Genomic DNA, 15018 nt, shown 5'->3' on the forward strand with positions numbered 1-15018 from the left:
TGGGAGAGGAACCTACTGCCTAGCACCATCATGGGGAGGGGAGCAAGGTGCAGAGAAGGGCAATCCTGGGAGCACTGGGTTGGGGGTGTGGTTCATGAGCCAATGACAAGTCCCTTAAATGCCAGCCTCATGTGCTCTGCTTGAGCTCCAGGGCACTGAGAGGAACACTGTACCCAGAAAGGCCCAGCGCTGCTTTCTGGGCCTCAGCTTGTGTCTGGGGGTGTTGTAGGGGGAGCCACTTGGCTATTTGGGCTCCTTCTCGCTGGCCTTCCCCATTGCTTCAGACCCGACAGGGCCACACTGGTCCGGCTGGTCCTCAGGAGGAGCCTGCAGGATAGGACAAGCATTTAGTGAGTTCTTGCAGAGGCTGGGGCCGCACCCCAGAGCCCTCCGTGCACGGTGTATGTGGGGAGAAGGCTGCAGCAAGTGGTCTGTCTGTGGTTGGGCAGGGGGTGGCCGAGGAGAAGCGGGTGTGGCTGGATGTTTACCTGCGGCTTCTCCATCGGCTGAGGCTGCCGGGGCCAGGTGGAGCCAAAGCCCATCCTTCAGAGGAGCTTCGGGTGAGAGACTGGCAGCTGGCCCAGTCCCACTGGGCATAGTTGAGGACCCCGGGCCCGTGAGAGACTACACCCCACACCAGGACCAAACATGGCACCTCACAACAACTGCTGTTCGAGGGCCTACTACAGCTTGTCAGAGGCCGCAAGAAGCGCTTGGTGAGTGGTGTCTCGTTGGCTCCTCATGATCGCCTCGTACAAGATGTGGGCGCTATTATTCTCCTTCGGTGGACGGCTGAGCGTGAGCCGTGGGCCTCTGAGTGACTCGCTCGAGGTCGGACAACGCGATAGCCGTGGAGCCGGGCCTACACGCGGGCGTGTCTGATCCGAGTCCAGCGTGACCAGGACTCGGCTGGTGGCCACCTCCCGTGTGCCACGCCGCAGCACGTGGCAGAGAGGTACAGCAGACGCGTGCTGCGCACCCGGACTACTGATGTAAGCCCGCAGGATCAAGGGGGGCCTGGCGGGAGCACGTGGCAGCCCTGAGAGCGGCTGAGGGGAGGGGAATGAAGCGGCTGCTGACGAGGGTTTGCACGGTGGAGCACGGAGCGGGGATGGCAGGAGACACGTAGAGAGCAGCAGTGATGGGGCGCCCGAAGGGCGACGGGAGGGGCCCCGTTGGCAGAGAGGAGGCAGGGATGTGCCACGGCCTCTCTCTCCCCAGCCCTCCAGGCTCCTGTGGCGAGGGGCCCAGTGGATGCGGTCTGTAAAGGTCTGCCCTCTGGGATGGAACAGGGAGAAGAAGGGGGGCCAATGGATACCATCCCTTACCTCCTAGAAAGATGTGTTTGAAGGAGACACCGGCCTTGTCTGCGTCTCTATTTGCCAAGCGTCCAGTACAGGGCCTGAGTATGTGTTGGAGAAAACCTTGCAGCTTTAGATCCTGGCATCTTACCCTCCTGTTATGGATTGAATTGTGCCCCCTGCCAAAAAAAAAAAAAAAAGTGTGTTGAAGTCCTAACCCCCAGCACCTCCCAGTGTTAACTTATTTGGAAATAGGGTCACCGTGGATATAGAGGGTAGTCATACTGAAGTGGGATGGGCCCCTAATCTAACTTGGCGGGTGTCCTTGCAAGACAGAGCCACACGGGGACAGTGGCACGTGCCACGAAAGCAGAGATTGCAGTGATCCACCTGCAGGCCCAGCAGCATGGAGGACTGCTGGCAAGCCACCAGAAGCCGGGCAGGAGTCTCCCCTGCAGGTCACAGAGGGAGCATGGCCCTGCTCGCACCCTGATGTTGGACTTTGAGCTTCCAGAACTGCGGTAACACTTGTCTGTTGTTTTAAGCCCCCCAGGCTGGGGTGCTCTGTGGCAGCCCTGAGAAGCTAATGCATCTCCTGAGAGAGTTGCCCTTTGGTGTCTTGCTATGTTTCTCAGAGACTATTCTAAGAGCTGGGAGCCAAAGCGAGCCTCCGAGGCCGGAGGGGAGAGGGAGCCTCTTGAGCGGTATACCAGGTGTGAGGCCAGGCTGGACAGAGACGGCAGCCCTTCAGAGGCTTATCACCAGCTCCCTAGCTGAACAGCCATGTCCTGTCCCCATGCTCTGGTCTGCTGCCCTATGACCCTTGGCAGAGCCCTCGGAGGGAGGGAAATCTGAACCAGGGCTCTGGGCTTTGGGCATGTTCTCAGGCCGTACCCCGTGTCCACCGAGTGCAGATGGGGGGCTGTCCCAACTCCTTGAGGCACATTGCTGTGCTGTGACCCATGTACGCTGCGGCTTCCTTCTGCTTATGGTAATTAATTGCACTTTGGAAAATAAAAGAAACAGAGAAGGGGGGGCTACTACACTGATCTGTGCATTCCTTAAAAGAGCAAATTTCACAGTTTGTATTTATCGTTTAAATGCCTGCTCTGATTCAGTCCGTCCGTCAGTCAGCAGATGGGCCGGAGTGGCTCATCTGTTGACTCGCGCTTGTTTCCTTCCTCACCGGCCACTCCGACACATCCATCAGTGCAGGCTTCTCTAATAATAGCTTCTCTTACCTAGCAGCTTACACTTGGCAAAGACATAACTGAGCGTTCGCCCAGTGCGTGTTACGAGTACGTGGGGCGTCTCTCCGGGCCGGGTCTGGCTGGCTCACGGATGCAACCAGATGCACCCCTGAAGATCAGGCTTGGATGCTCAGACGTGACTTGCTTGGCCTGTCAGTTGTGGCGCTGGACTGGAACCCAGGACTCCAGAGTTGGTTGAGTGTTTTGCTTAGTGTGGCCGTATTGCTTTTGAACCATTTACACTGGCCCCACAGGGGCTTCTGTGGAGATATCAGTGAGGAGGGGGCCACTGTGGTCCCCATGTGTGGGGGAGAAGCCCCAGAATCAGAGAGGTGGCCAAGAACGGAAAGGAACGCAGAGCTGCAGAAGGCACTCTGGAGAAAGAGTCCCGGGGGCACGGCAGATGACGTGAGGAGACGAAGGGGGAACAGGCCATCACAGCTAAATGCCTCTGAGCCTTCCCCCCTGGGCTCCAGGGAGGGGCCGCGGGAAAGTTTGGGCGGGGCAGTGTGCCCAAGAGGAGATGCAGTGTAGAGAGCAGATGTAGTTGGGCTGGGCACACGGGATGGGGTGTGCAAGGCTTCCCTGGAGTACTTTCTTGCTCTAGCCTTTTGTAGCTGTGCTGGGCTCAGGCTGGTCCTGCCAGAACAGGGGCCCTTGAGGCTGGTTGGTGCCCTCAACAGTTCACACTCACCCAGTTCATCCCAAACCCGGAGCTGGCAAAGCCCCTCTCTCCCCTGGTCCGAGGAGGCAGCTTGAGGCCGATTCAGAGGGGTAGGGATGAGGTTCCAGGGAGGCTGGCCTGCACTGGCAGCAGGAATTGTGGGTGTGGTGTGAAGTCGGGGTTAGAAGCTGTTGGTTCTGGGACCCTGTCTCAGGGACCGAGGATCCAGAGGGGAGCCACATGGGCATCATTCAGTGTGGTATGTGAAGCCAGGACACAGCCGTGAGGAAGGCCAGGGAAGAAAGCTGCAGGAGGACTCTGCACGGAGGCTGGGCTGAGTCCTCAGCGGGCTGCGTGATGGCTGGAACAGGGCCCGGGGTGAGGGCACTGTGAGAGCTGGGGTGGCAGCTGGAGTGTGTGGGCTCTAGGTGGGGCTCGGGCTGCTCTGCTGAGTCCAGATCTCGAGGGCAGCACGGGCATCCCCGGAAAGGCAGAGGGCCTTACCGTGGTAAGGCAAGCCCAGCACATTCTGGTCCCCAGCACACTCTGGATGTGGGAGTGGGGGAGACTGTTTAACACATAGCCTATCCTGCCAGTACTCAGGGCAGGTGTGTGTGTGTGTGTGTGTGTGTGTGTGTAGGTGTAGGTGTAGGGGGTGGTGATCCTTGTGCTTTCCTCAGCCAGGGGATGGGGAAGGAAAGAGGGAGTGCCAGCTGCGTGCCGGCCTCCAATACCCCTGCCACCCTGTCATTTTATTCAGTGCTCACAACTGTCCCTGGGATTCCCTCTTCCTGCCATTCACTGAGGCTGTAAATGCAGATTTAGCTGCATGGTGATTTGATTAATTTCTGTTCCCCTGCTTGCCTGCAAGCTCCCCGAGGGGTGGGATGTCTGTCTAGCCTCTGTTCCGTCTCTGATGCCTGTGTAGAGCTCACTCTGCCCCTGGGAGTTGCTCAGACAGCCTTTGCTGAATGCGTCCTGGAGCCACTTTGTACCATCACGTTTCAGACCTCTTCCAACTGTCCTAAGCCTTGCGAAGGCTCTGGGCGGGAGCTGGGGCTGCAGTGAGGCACCCCTCAGCTCCTTGCTTGTACATAGCTACGGTCGGCTTCTTGCCGCTGCACCATGGTGTGACTTCTGGGCTGCAGGAGTTCCTTGGGCCACAGAGGGCAGCACGGGGAAGTGACCACATGGCTGTGAGGGCTTTTCTATGCTCCGGAGGGCCGCAGTCTCGCCTTATCAAACACACACGAAGCCCTGCTCCGAGAAGGCCCGGAAGCCCCAGTTCCATCTGTATATGTTGTCGTATATTGTTACCACCACGGAAGGACGTTGTAAATATTTTCAGCTGAATGTCTGATGAATGTCTCTCCAAAAAGAATGGCAGAGCTGTAAGGAGAGGGTTTATTTATCTCTCTTTCACCATGATGGGTATCTAATTCATCCCAAATGTCAATACATCCCAAAGTGCCAATCCAGACAGAGAGGGGAACTGCCTGCAGAGCCAGGCGACGGCTGCCTCTACTCCACACAGAGGGGCTCCAACCCGGCCCCCCACCCGGACCTCTAGACACCGACCCCCAGAGTTGGAGGCGACACCCTCAGGGTTTCCATATCAAAGCCACTGCGAGGAAGTTGTCCCCTGGCAGAATGGGGTCTCTCTGACAGGCTTCTCTTGTGCCTGGGTCCTCGGGTTCTTTGCCAGTCTCGCCAGCACTCGCCAGAGGCCCCCTTCTGTCTCCCCTCATGGCCTCCCCTGCCCTCTTGCTTAGTCTTCCTCGCCCTCTCCCGTGTTTGCCGTGGCTCCCACTTCGTTCTCATCAGCCTGTTTCTGCCACTGCCCTTGTTGCCCGGGGGAGTCGTGCTGATATCTCTGTCCCGAGAGACAGGCGGAGCTCTCCATCCTTCCCTCCTCCCCACTGTTCCCCACTGTCCGGGAGACCACAGCATCTCCCTTTGCCACCACGCAGCCTGCATCTCCCATCCTCCCTGTCAGGATGGGCCCACTCATTCCCCGCAGAAGAACCCCATCCACGCCCTTGAGTTTCTGTCTCCTTCTCGTGGGCTTGGCCAGAATAGGATGCCAAGTGTGACTTTGCTTCTTGTCCCTCCTTGGACTAGACCGAGTCTTCCCAGGGCACCCACCCTCTGATTGGCTGCTGTATCCTCCATGTGTTACTCCTCGGTCTTTACAACAAGGCAAGGGAGAAGGTAGATGAGATATTATTAGCTATTTAATACCATTGAGTCTTACGGATATCTTATGGGTGTCTTACAGATAGCACCATTAGGGTTTTTGCATAGCTAAGAAAACTGAAGCTTGGAGTGATTAAGTGATGATGATGATGATAATAATAATAATAATAATAATAATAATAATAATAATAATATAATAATAATAATAATAATGTATTTGCACTGCTTTATCTCCCCCCCCCCTCAGTCCTGTGTACTAGCTGGCTCTAGTTACATTCTGCAGATGAGGAAGAAGGAGGGGGAGAGATGGGGGTGGTGCAGGGAGAGGGAGGGGGAAAGAGAGAGAGAAAGGAGGGAGAGAATGGGACAGAGAGGAAGAGAGTGGTGGAAGTGGGACCTGGACCCAGTCTGCCCCCAGCAGTGCGCTCTTTCCCCCTCTGTGCCTGCCCTTCCCAGCATTCCTCCCTCCCGCGTGGGCAGTGAGGACTCCCTTCCAGAGGGCAGAGGCCAGGCGGTGGGTGGGGGTTCCAGAGTTGCCCCCCCTGTAGGCATCAGATCTGACAGCAGCACACGCACCTCCAGCTGGTTGGTCCCCACGCCACTGTTTGAGAGCAGAAGTGATGGTAAATATTTAATTGTGCTTCCACCATAACTTTCTGCCAGAGCTCTCAATATGCTTTATAAATGCAAATGAGTGCTCTTTCCCTCTCCAGGGAGATGTAAACCTCCTCAAATCACTTTTATTCAGCCCCCACCAGAATGTAATGCCATAATCAGGAGCTCTCTGTGCCAGAAAAGAAACTGCCCTTAATCATATCGAGTGGATGCTTTATGGTTTTGTGGTCTTCTGTCTCCACGGTGGGCAGGATGCAGAGAAATGGATTCCTCTTGCTGCAACTTCTGGCCAGTAGGGTGGATGGAAAACATTATTTAGAAACAGTTTCAATTATAGCCCCGGAGCAGGTGACTGTGAATATAATGAAGTCTTAGATTATATTAATGGGGTTAACAGGACAAACTAGTCCTTGGAAGGTTTAGAAATGAAGGCTAATTCTTATTTTTGATTCTGGACTCTGTTTCCCTTGCTGCCTGCTTCCCCTGTCTCTTCGCCACTACTTCAACTGGGTCCCGAGGTGAAGGCAGGGGTGATGCATATTCTGGGGGCTTTTGTGGTTTCTTGGCTTTATGAGCAAAGCCCCCACCCTGACCCCAGGGCCTCAGTAGAACCCTAGAAGCCCAGCTATGCTTGGTGGGCGGCACACTGGGGTTTGGAGCTATGGTGTCAGGGTGGGAGGCTGTGTGACCTCACAGAAAGCACGGCACCTTACTGTGCCCTGGTCCCCAACTCTGTCAAATGGGTTCGCTGGCTCCTGCTCCTGAGCCACCTGGAGGAGGCATTGTAATCATGGAGATGAATTTCTACAGAGCCTCGTGGAGTGTCTTCCGAGAAGCGTGGTATGTAAATTCGGTGTGTCATTATGATCATTATTAGTGCTGTGGAGTGGAGATGAGGGGAAAGGGAGGGCTGCTCCAGGAAGGGCCCGGCCTCCCCAGCTGTCGGAAGAATCAGAGGAGAAAACAAACTGGAGAAGTCTGTTCCAGTGCTTGCCTTCCTTCAGATATGTGCAGGGTAGGACTCTCAACCCAAACCCAGCTTGCTATATTTCCTTTACTCCCCACAACTTGCTTTTTAGAGCCTCCATTCCCCCGGGGTGGCAGAAATGTCACCGAGGTTATAGGCAGGCTGTGTAGTGCCAACTCGTGGAGGAAGCCACCTCATTGGCCCTTTTGGCTCCTGTCCGCACTGGCACCCATCGAGACACCCCATACCCGTCTGACCCTTGCTTATAGTCCATGCAGGTCATCTCTTGAGGGGTTCTGGGTCCCCTTCATTAGCCCCCATGGGACCTAAGGCTCCCTCTGCTCTGTCCAGGCCATGTCAGCCTGGTGGGGTGGCTCACTGCCACCTCCCCTGCTGGCATGCTGCGTGTGCAAGGCCCTGTCACCTCGACGTACTCCCTCCATCCCTTCTCTGGGTGGGGTACTAGGAGATGAGAGCATAGCGAACCCATTTTCTCAACACAGCTCCTCATTTATCACTTCGATTTTCATTCCCTCTGCCCTGCCCACAGTGTGGCTTTCTTCCCAAACCTCTGGTTTATGCCAGGTGTCCCTCTGTTTCCTAAGGGGCACCCAATTTTTATAACTGTGCATTCTGCATTCACGTTTCCCATCTCCTGCCTGAAGCAGTGAACACAGAATAGTGTGTTCAGGAGAAAACGGAAACAGAGGAGGGAAAAGCCAAAGCGACATATGTGTATTTCCCCCTCCTCTGTTTGTTGAGCACCCATGCAGCTGGGCGGTTCCTTTGATAGACGCCCTGGGAGATCCAGGTGGGTAAGACACCTGCGCCAGGCTGAACAGCACCATCGCGTGAATTTACAAAGGTGTCCCTCTGGAACAACTGGACGCCCACACGACAAAAACAATTGCACATTTGATTCGTACCTCTCACCTTATGCAAAAATGAACTGAAAATAGATCACAGACCTAGGTAGGAGAAAAATCTTCATGACCTTGGGTTAGGCAAAGATTTCTCAGTATGACACCAGACGATAAAAGAAAAAGTTGATAAAGTGAACTTCATGAAAATTTAAAACTTCTGCTTTTTGAAACACACTGTTAAAAAAAAAAAAAGACAAGCTGCAGAGTGGGAGAAAGTATTTGCCAAGCATATATCTGATAAAGGACTGGCATCCAGAATACGTCAAGAACTCTCCAAACTCACTAAGAAGAAGTCTGAAACTTGTAAAATCTCGAACACTGTGCACCCAGTAGGACACCAGGCGGCATGTAAGCATGTGAAAAGATGTCTAACATCACTCATCAGTAAGGAAATGAGAAACCACCGTGTGACACTAGCACATACCTGTGAAGACGGCCCAAATGAGGAATGACCGGCCACACCGAGTTGGTGAGGAAGTGCAGGAGCTGGAATGGTCATGCCCTCCCCTGGGTAGCCCCAACCTGGGAGCCGCCGGTGAATGGGGAGACAAAGAGGGTGCATCCATGCAGCACAGTACTCCTCAGCAACAAAACAGGGTGGACTGCTGATGGACACGAGGGACCAATCTTTATTTAAAACAAAGATTTATTTATTTATTTTAGAGAGAGAGTGGGGGAGGGGCAGAGGGAGAGGGAGAGAGAGAATCTGAAGCAGACTCCCTGCTGAGCACAGAGCCTGATGCAATGGGGGCTCAATCCCATGAGCCTGAGATCATGACTTGAGCCAAATGAAGCCAGGAGTCGGACGCTTACCCGAGTCAGTACCCAAGCGCCCACAACATGATCGATCTTAAAACAAACAAACCAAAAAAAACTATGCTAAGTGAAAAAAGCCAGCTAAAATATACTGTATGCTGTATTCATATAAAATTTATATAAAATTCTAGAAAATCCCAGTTAATCAATCTATAGTGACAGAAAGCAAATCAGTCATTGCCTAGAGACAGTGATAGGGTGGGGCAGGGGCAGGAGGGAAGGAGGGTTTACAAAGGGACAAGGACACTTCTGGGAACGATGGACATATTTATTATCTTGATTGCGGTGACCGTTTCACGTATAAATAAATGTCAGAACATAATCAAATTGTCTGTTGTGCAGTTTATTGTATGTCATTTCTACCTCAGTAAAACTGCCGGATGAAAACCCGAAGAGGCTTTTGGCTTTGCTGACCAGAAGCTCATGAGCAGCTTTGGGGGAACACTTTTCATTGAGAGGTGGGGGCTGACAGCGGTCAATAATAGACTGAAGAGTAAAAAAGAAAAAAAGAAAGAGGTGCCTGGTCCTCAGGACGCTTCGTTGCTACCTGCCAGAAAGCTGTTCTCACGAAGAGCAAGTCTGTGGTCACCCTGTGCCTGGTGGTCTCGGTGTGTGAACTATAGCTGCTGCACGGCCCCCAGGAGCTCACAGCTGAGTCAGGCTGCTCTTTCCCTCACTGGCCAGGGGGATCGGTAACCGGGGAGCAGGCCACAGGGGCCTGGGAGACGCATTTGTGTGAGCCCTGGCTGAGTGTTGGGGGACGGCGTGGCATGGATCTGGGCCAGGGGCAAAGGAACCTGCAGGGAAACTGAGCCTTGGGAGAGTGGTTGGGGCCAAGGGAGTTGATGGGGCACCACCCATGGTGTCAACATGGATGGCTGAAAGGGAGGCAGGGGACAGGGGTGGGGAGAAGTGGGGACAGACAGATGAGGCTGGAGAGGGAACCCAGTGGGGAGGAAGAGGGCAGAAAGACATGGCCCAGGAAGGCCGAGGAACGAATTAAATTTGGTTACTGGGTTGACGTGGCCCTGGAAGAGCCTCTCGAAGAATACGCTGGGAAGAAGCCATGTCTAGGGGTAAAGTGTCTGGACAGATGACTTCATCCCATACAGGCGGCTTTCGGGCTTTCAGGGAGAGGACAGTGGCTGCAGCAGCAGGACGCCTGAGGTCTGAGCTGTGGCATCCTGACAAACCTCCTCCCCTCTCTGAGCCTCAGGCTTCGCAAAGGGGCCCAAGGCTCCCAACACTGACATTCGCAGTCATAAGTAACTTTCATAAGCATAAGGGCCACCGTCTAGCAAATCTTCTGACTCACCAGATTTTCTCTTTTGACCCACAGAAACTTTAATGGACACCAGGACAGCTACTGCAGAGCTGGGCTGGACAGCCAATCCCGCGTCAGGGGTGAGTGTCAACCATCCGTCCTTCAATCCTGCTGCGCAGTCCCGGGACTATGGGATGACTGGGGAAGCAGAGCCTGCCTAGAACAGGACCTTCGGGGGGTGGAATATAGGTGTCAATGGCTGTGTCCCCTGCCCATCCACAGAGAGGCAGCCCCAGGGGTCTCAGACCTGAGCTGCTCCCCAGCGTGGCGCTGCAGGCCATCTCCTGACACAGTCCTTCAGGGAGCTGGCCCCTGCGTGACTGGGGCTGTACCTGTGTGGGGACAGGGGCAGTGGCTGCCAAGAGCTGGGCACGTGGGCCAATGGTGGTGACGAAGATCAGAAATCGGTAATGCCCACAGGGCTGCCAAGAAGCAAAAGCATAAGGAGGAGCTGAAGGTCAGAAGGGCTGAGGCTCCCTTTCACCTGGAGCTTGCCTTAGGGAGATGTTCTTGATTCATTGCTCAGTGTTCGCGCCCCCGGCCAGACCCTGTTAGCTATAAGAATGGACCGGCTCCGAGGACCTCATGGCCTCCTGTGGGGGTGGGGACCACCATGTGCCTGAATAGGCTGAAGTACATCTGTTTTTTGTGGCAGTGGAGAGATCAACAGGCAAGTATGGCCCGGAGCTGGGAGTGAGGAACTTAGGAGGGACACACGAGCCTTTGCAGAGAAGGTGCACGCTAGTTGGGGTTTACAGAATGTGTGGGGGTTTGACAGGTGGTGAATGGGGAGTCTGCAACGATATTCCAAGTAGGAGCCATAGTCGATTGGAGGGATTGTGTGTTTCTGGAACGTGGCAGGGTATGGACAGTGCTGAGGCGGGGCTGGGGTGTGGGTGGGAATGGGGCATGGCGGTAGAGGGCTGTGCCTGCCACGCTGAGGCAGTGCTGTCGACAGGCAGTTCTGTCCTGTAGGTGATGGACAGATCCCAGGGCGGAGAGTACCATGGCCACACTTGCTGATGGGATTGCAGGGAACAGTCGAGAGAAAGCATTTAAGAGCCTCTCCAGCTGTCTTGGGTGGGTCAGAAGAGTGGGATGAAAACAGGATACTTAGCGTGCTGTTGGAGCAAAGCAAGGGGGAAGCATTGGCAGCATTTGGCAGCGGATGGACTGCAGGGGAACGGAGCCGGAGACGGAGGAGGGAGATGAGGTTCAGAAGCCCGGCATGGGTGACTAGCTCGCTGCACGGCTTAATCACCAAGGGAGAGGGCAGGGGAGTGAGTGGACTCTTCATCCTGGCGAGCGGGCCAGGTCAGAGAATCGGGGGCCTGCCTTTGGTGGCCTCTGGCCCAGAGCCTGTCTCCACCCCGTGGTGCACATCACAGTACGGCACAACCAGGCCTGTCGCCCACTTGTACTGTAGGGACAGTTCTCAATGGGTCACTAGGGTCCCATTAGGCTGTGCATGCTCCCTGGCTTTCGCTGGCTCCCCATCAGCCCCAACACTTACGGAATCCCCCCACCGCCAGAGGCAAGCATCCTGTCTTAGGGCAGGAAGGCAAGGATTAGGATGGGTTGGCGTTTCCCAAAGCAGGGCCCAGGACAGGGGCCCATCCTGCCCACGCTGCCCAAGTCCCAGTCCTGCTGGGAGCACTGTGGGCTACTAGGGAGTTGTTCCCACTTCCACGGGGGACTTTATGCGAAGCCAATGAGGCAGCAACTCTTCTGGCTGCTGGATATTAAGAACTTGCCACTCTTTTACAAATTACATTATTGTTTGAAGGCCCGTGTTTTCACAAGGCATCAACATGATTTATGGTTAATTTTCCCCTTGATTTTCGTACACACCACCTGTCTTCCTTAAACTTCTGCTCTCCTTTCCCAAGGAAGATTGTCCTTTAGGAAAACACTCAAAGTCAAGTGGTGCCCTTTAGAGACAGCAGCTGGCTGGGCCGCTCTGTGCTTGCCCTCCCACTGGTTAGCGGCCACGGCTCAGCTGCTGTTCCCTGTGCTTTTCTCTCGAGAACGTACGGTCAGGTAGTTCTTCTCTTGGTGCCCTGAGCAGCTTCAGAGCCTGTTTGGTTTCTAGTGAGTGTCAGGCTGGCCCTCGGCTGGGGTCGAGAGGGAAGAACAAGGACCACGCTTCCATCTCAGATCCCCTCCACATCTCTTTGGTGTTCTCATCCTAGACAGTTGCCCCCGATTCTCTGAACACCCCAAGTGTGTGTCCCTAGCCCATCTTGCATGGAATGCTCAAGGGCATGTCAATCGAAGCCTGGCCGGAGCAGAATTCACCCCTGTCTCCATCTCCCACCAAACACGTGGGCTCCATTTCACCACGTTGTGAAGTTCAAACACTGGAGCGATTCTTCTTTTTCATCTCCAGGCCATCTGCAGGGACACCTTCGCTGCATCACTGCGCATGCTGGGTCCCCGTCCCAGCTCCACGAGGGCCAGGGAGCTTTCCTCAATAGCACTGTGCACAGTTGCAAATTTTGCGTCTTTATCCGTTAGTGTTGGGCTACTGTCTACCCCCTATTTCTATCACCCTTTGGTTATACCATAACCCCAAGGTAGCTGGGATTCTGCCTCTTTGTTCACCACTGGAAACTGGCACCTGGTTCATGACCCGACTACTTGTTGAAAGCTTTTGACCTGGGCAGGTGGGTAGCTGATGGTGCTGTTCACAGAGATGGTGGACATGGAAGGAGCAGCATGCCGGGGCAGGAAGAGACTGAGTTCAGCATGGGACCTGTGGAGTTGGAAGGGCACCCACGGGTCAGGCTCTGCTAGCGCTTGGCTCACGGGCAGTGGAATCAGAAGGCAGGTGGCCTCACGTCAGCGGGAGGGGTGCCCGGAGTGTGGCTGCAGTCTCCCAGGGAATGTCTGGAAGGAGGAGAGGTGACAGCTCTGGAAGGGTAACCTGTGTTGAAATGCTGAACACAGAAAGAGGAGCCTGGAGAGGGGATGGAGAAGGTTTGGCTCAGCAGGCAAGAGAACACCAAGAGGTGGTCCTCTCACGGGAGCCAGCACTGTGCCAAGGAGGAAGGGGGCCCAGAAGTGGCAAGTGCTGCTGGGGGTTGGAAGGGTTCAGTTACAAGGCCCCTGTTGGTGACCCGTGTGGAAGGTTTTGCAAGGGACAGGAGTCAAAGCCAGAAAGCAAGAGTTGAAGGTCCGTGGAAGGTGAGTCGATGGAGACAGCACTTTGTGAAGGGGAAGGAAGACCAGAGGTGGGGATGGAAGGAATGGGGCTGTGGGCATGTTGGCCTCTCAGGGGAAGAGACTCCTTTTCTGTGGAAATGGCAGGACAGAGATAAGGGGCCTACAGAGCGGTGCGGGCACTCAGGTTTGGTGACAGAAGCCATAAAACGGAAAATGCTTCCAATATTCTGTCTTCTCACTGGGGTTGGAGGCCGGGTTCAGACAGCGAGCGTGGGGGTCTTGCGCAGCAGGTTTTAGGAGGGTGGGGCTGGTTTGAAGGAACCACTGCTGTCGGAGAGCGGGAGACAGGCTGGCATGTTTAGGAGGAGTGTGGCCAGGCCGTGGCTGCAGGCCGTGCGTTTGTGTCGCCCCCATCTGCGGGCCTCCTTCAGCTGTCTGACCATACGGGAGGAAGTGTGCTGGTGGAATCATCCTGAGGTATGGCGGTGCAAGAATGGTGGGCCTGGAGGGGTAAGGAGCTGAGGACATCGGCCAGAGGAGTTTGGCATCTTCTATCATGGCATCTACTCAGCAAGAAGAAGAGTGAAGCGAGGGGGGACTGACCACTGTGACAGAGTGCAGGAGCCCAGACGGAGGGCTCATGAGACTGGAGGAGGGCCCCAGGCTGTGGCCTTGAGTCAGGGCTTGGCTTGAAGACAGGCAGAGTACTTCTGGATGGTAAAGAGGTCCAGGGAGAGGGGCCAGGGTCAGACATTTGAGAAGCCAGGAGGCTGGGTGGGGCCACATCTCCCTGGGACCCACTAGGGTGGAGACATACCCCCATCCCCTGCCCCCGAAGGGGGACAGAGGCCTCAGAGCCTGTCTGCAGTCAGGATACTGTGCCTGCGTGCTTCAGATGGAGAAGGGTGGGCTGGCATTGTTCTGGTAGCCTTGGCATCCCCAGGGAACTGAGTTCGCCTTGACCAGAAGAAGCGTCATTCTGCCAGGGGGCCCAACTGGCATTACAGTGAACCCTATCCATAGTGCATGGCCTGTGAGGTGGGCTCCCCAGAGAGAGGCCATGGGACCCTTCCTTTTATGGGGCTCGCTGGGTGTCTTTGCTGCTGTGCTTGAGAACTGCCAGTTGTGGGAAGGAATTGGACTGCCCACCCACACAGAGCCCACAAATTGTTTTCAGCTATATTGCTGGAAAGTGGATCATAATATTCCATGTCAGAAACAGAAAGTATTTGTGCCCAAATGCAAAATGTTGCTTTCTGATCTAATTGCACCTTTAATTCAAAGCCTTTAGGTTTAACCTGAATCAGAGGCCACCTGGTGAGCAGAGGGAGAATGTAACATTTATAAAGTCACAAATGCCAGGGAGGAGCTCAGCTCCCAGCAAAGAGTATGCCGGGGACCCCCACCGGTGACACTGGCGACCGCTCCCTCCGGCTGGCTTCATTTATGTCCCCACACCCTTGCTTCCAGCCCTGCTACAAAAGGTTCCCTGACCTTCACATTTTGGGGCCTCTGGGCAGTGGGGGCGTTCGGGGAGGCCCCACGGTAAAAACGCAGTGAGTAGTGGTCTTTGTGGCTTCACAGTCCCCTCCCAACAGTCTGCTGCCATTTCTGGATGCTGCCTGGCCCTCCCTACTCTTCTCCCCCCTACTCCCTCCCTGCATCGCTGTCTGTCTCTCAGGTGTCAGCTCTGTTCTCACCCCCTCGGGGAGCCCTCCTGGACACTCCTCTCCACCCGGGCCCAGAAAGATGCCCTGTTCCTAAAGCCCAGAGGGCTTGGTGCTGACTTCTGACATA

General features: G+C 55.0%; 1 protein-coding gene across 1 annotated transcript in view; it reads left to right on the forward strand.

Annotated features, from left to right (window-relative positions):
- EPHB1 (EPH receptor B1) overlaps positions 1–15018 on the forward strand; it is a 418735-nt gene that overhangs the window by 118350 nt on the left and 285367 nt on the right. The window contains exon 2 of the mRNA XM_087870214.1: positions 10072–10136. Within this exon, the coding sequence (XP_087726340.1) occupies positions 10072–10136 (65 nt within the window). The remainder of the gene's footprint in view (positions 1–10071; positions 10137–15018) is intronic.

This window comes from Ursus americanus, chromosome 20 (genome assembly GCF_024610735.1).
Source record: "Ursus americanus isolate L20-20 chromosome 20, mUrsAme1.1.p, whole genome shotgun sequence".
NCBI classification, from domain to species: domain Eukaryota; kingdom Metazoa; phylum Chordata; class Mammalia; order Carnivora; family Ursidae; genus Ursus; species Ursus americanus.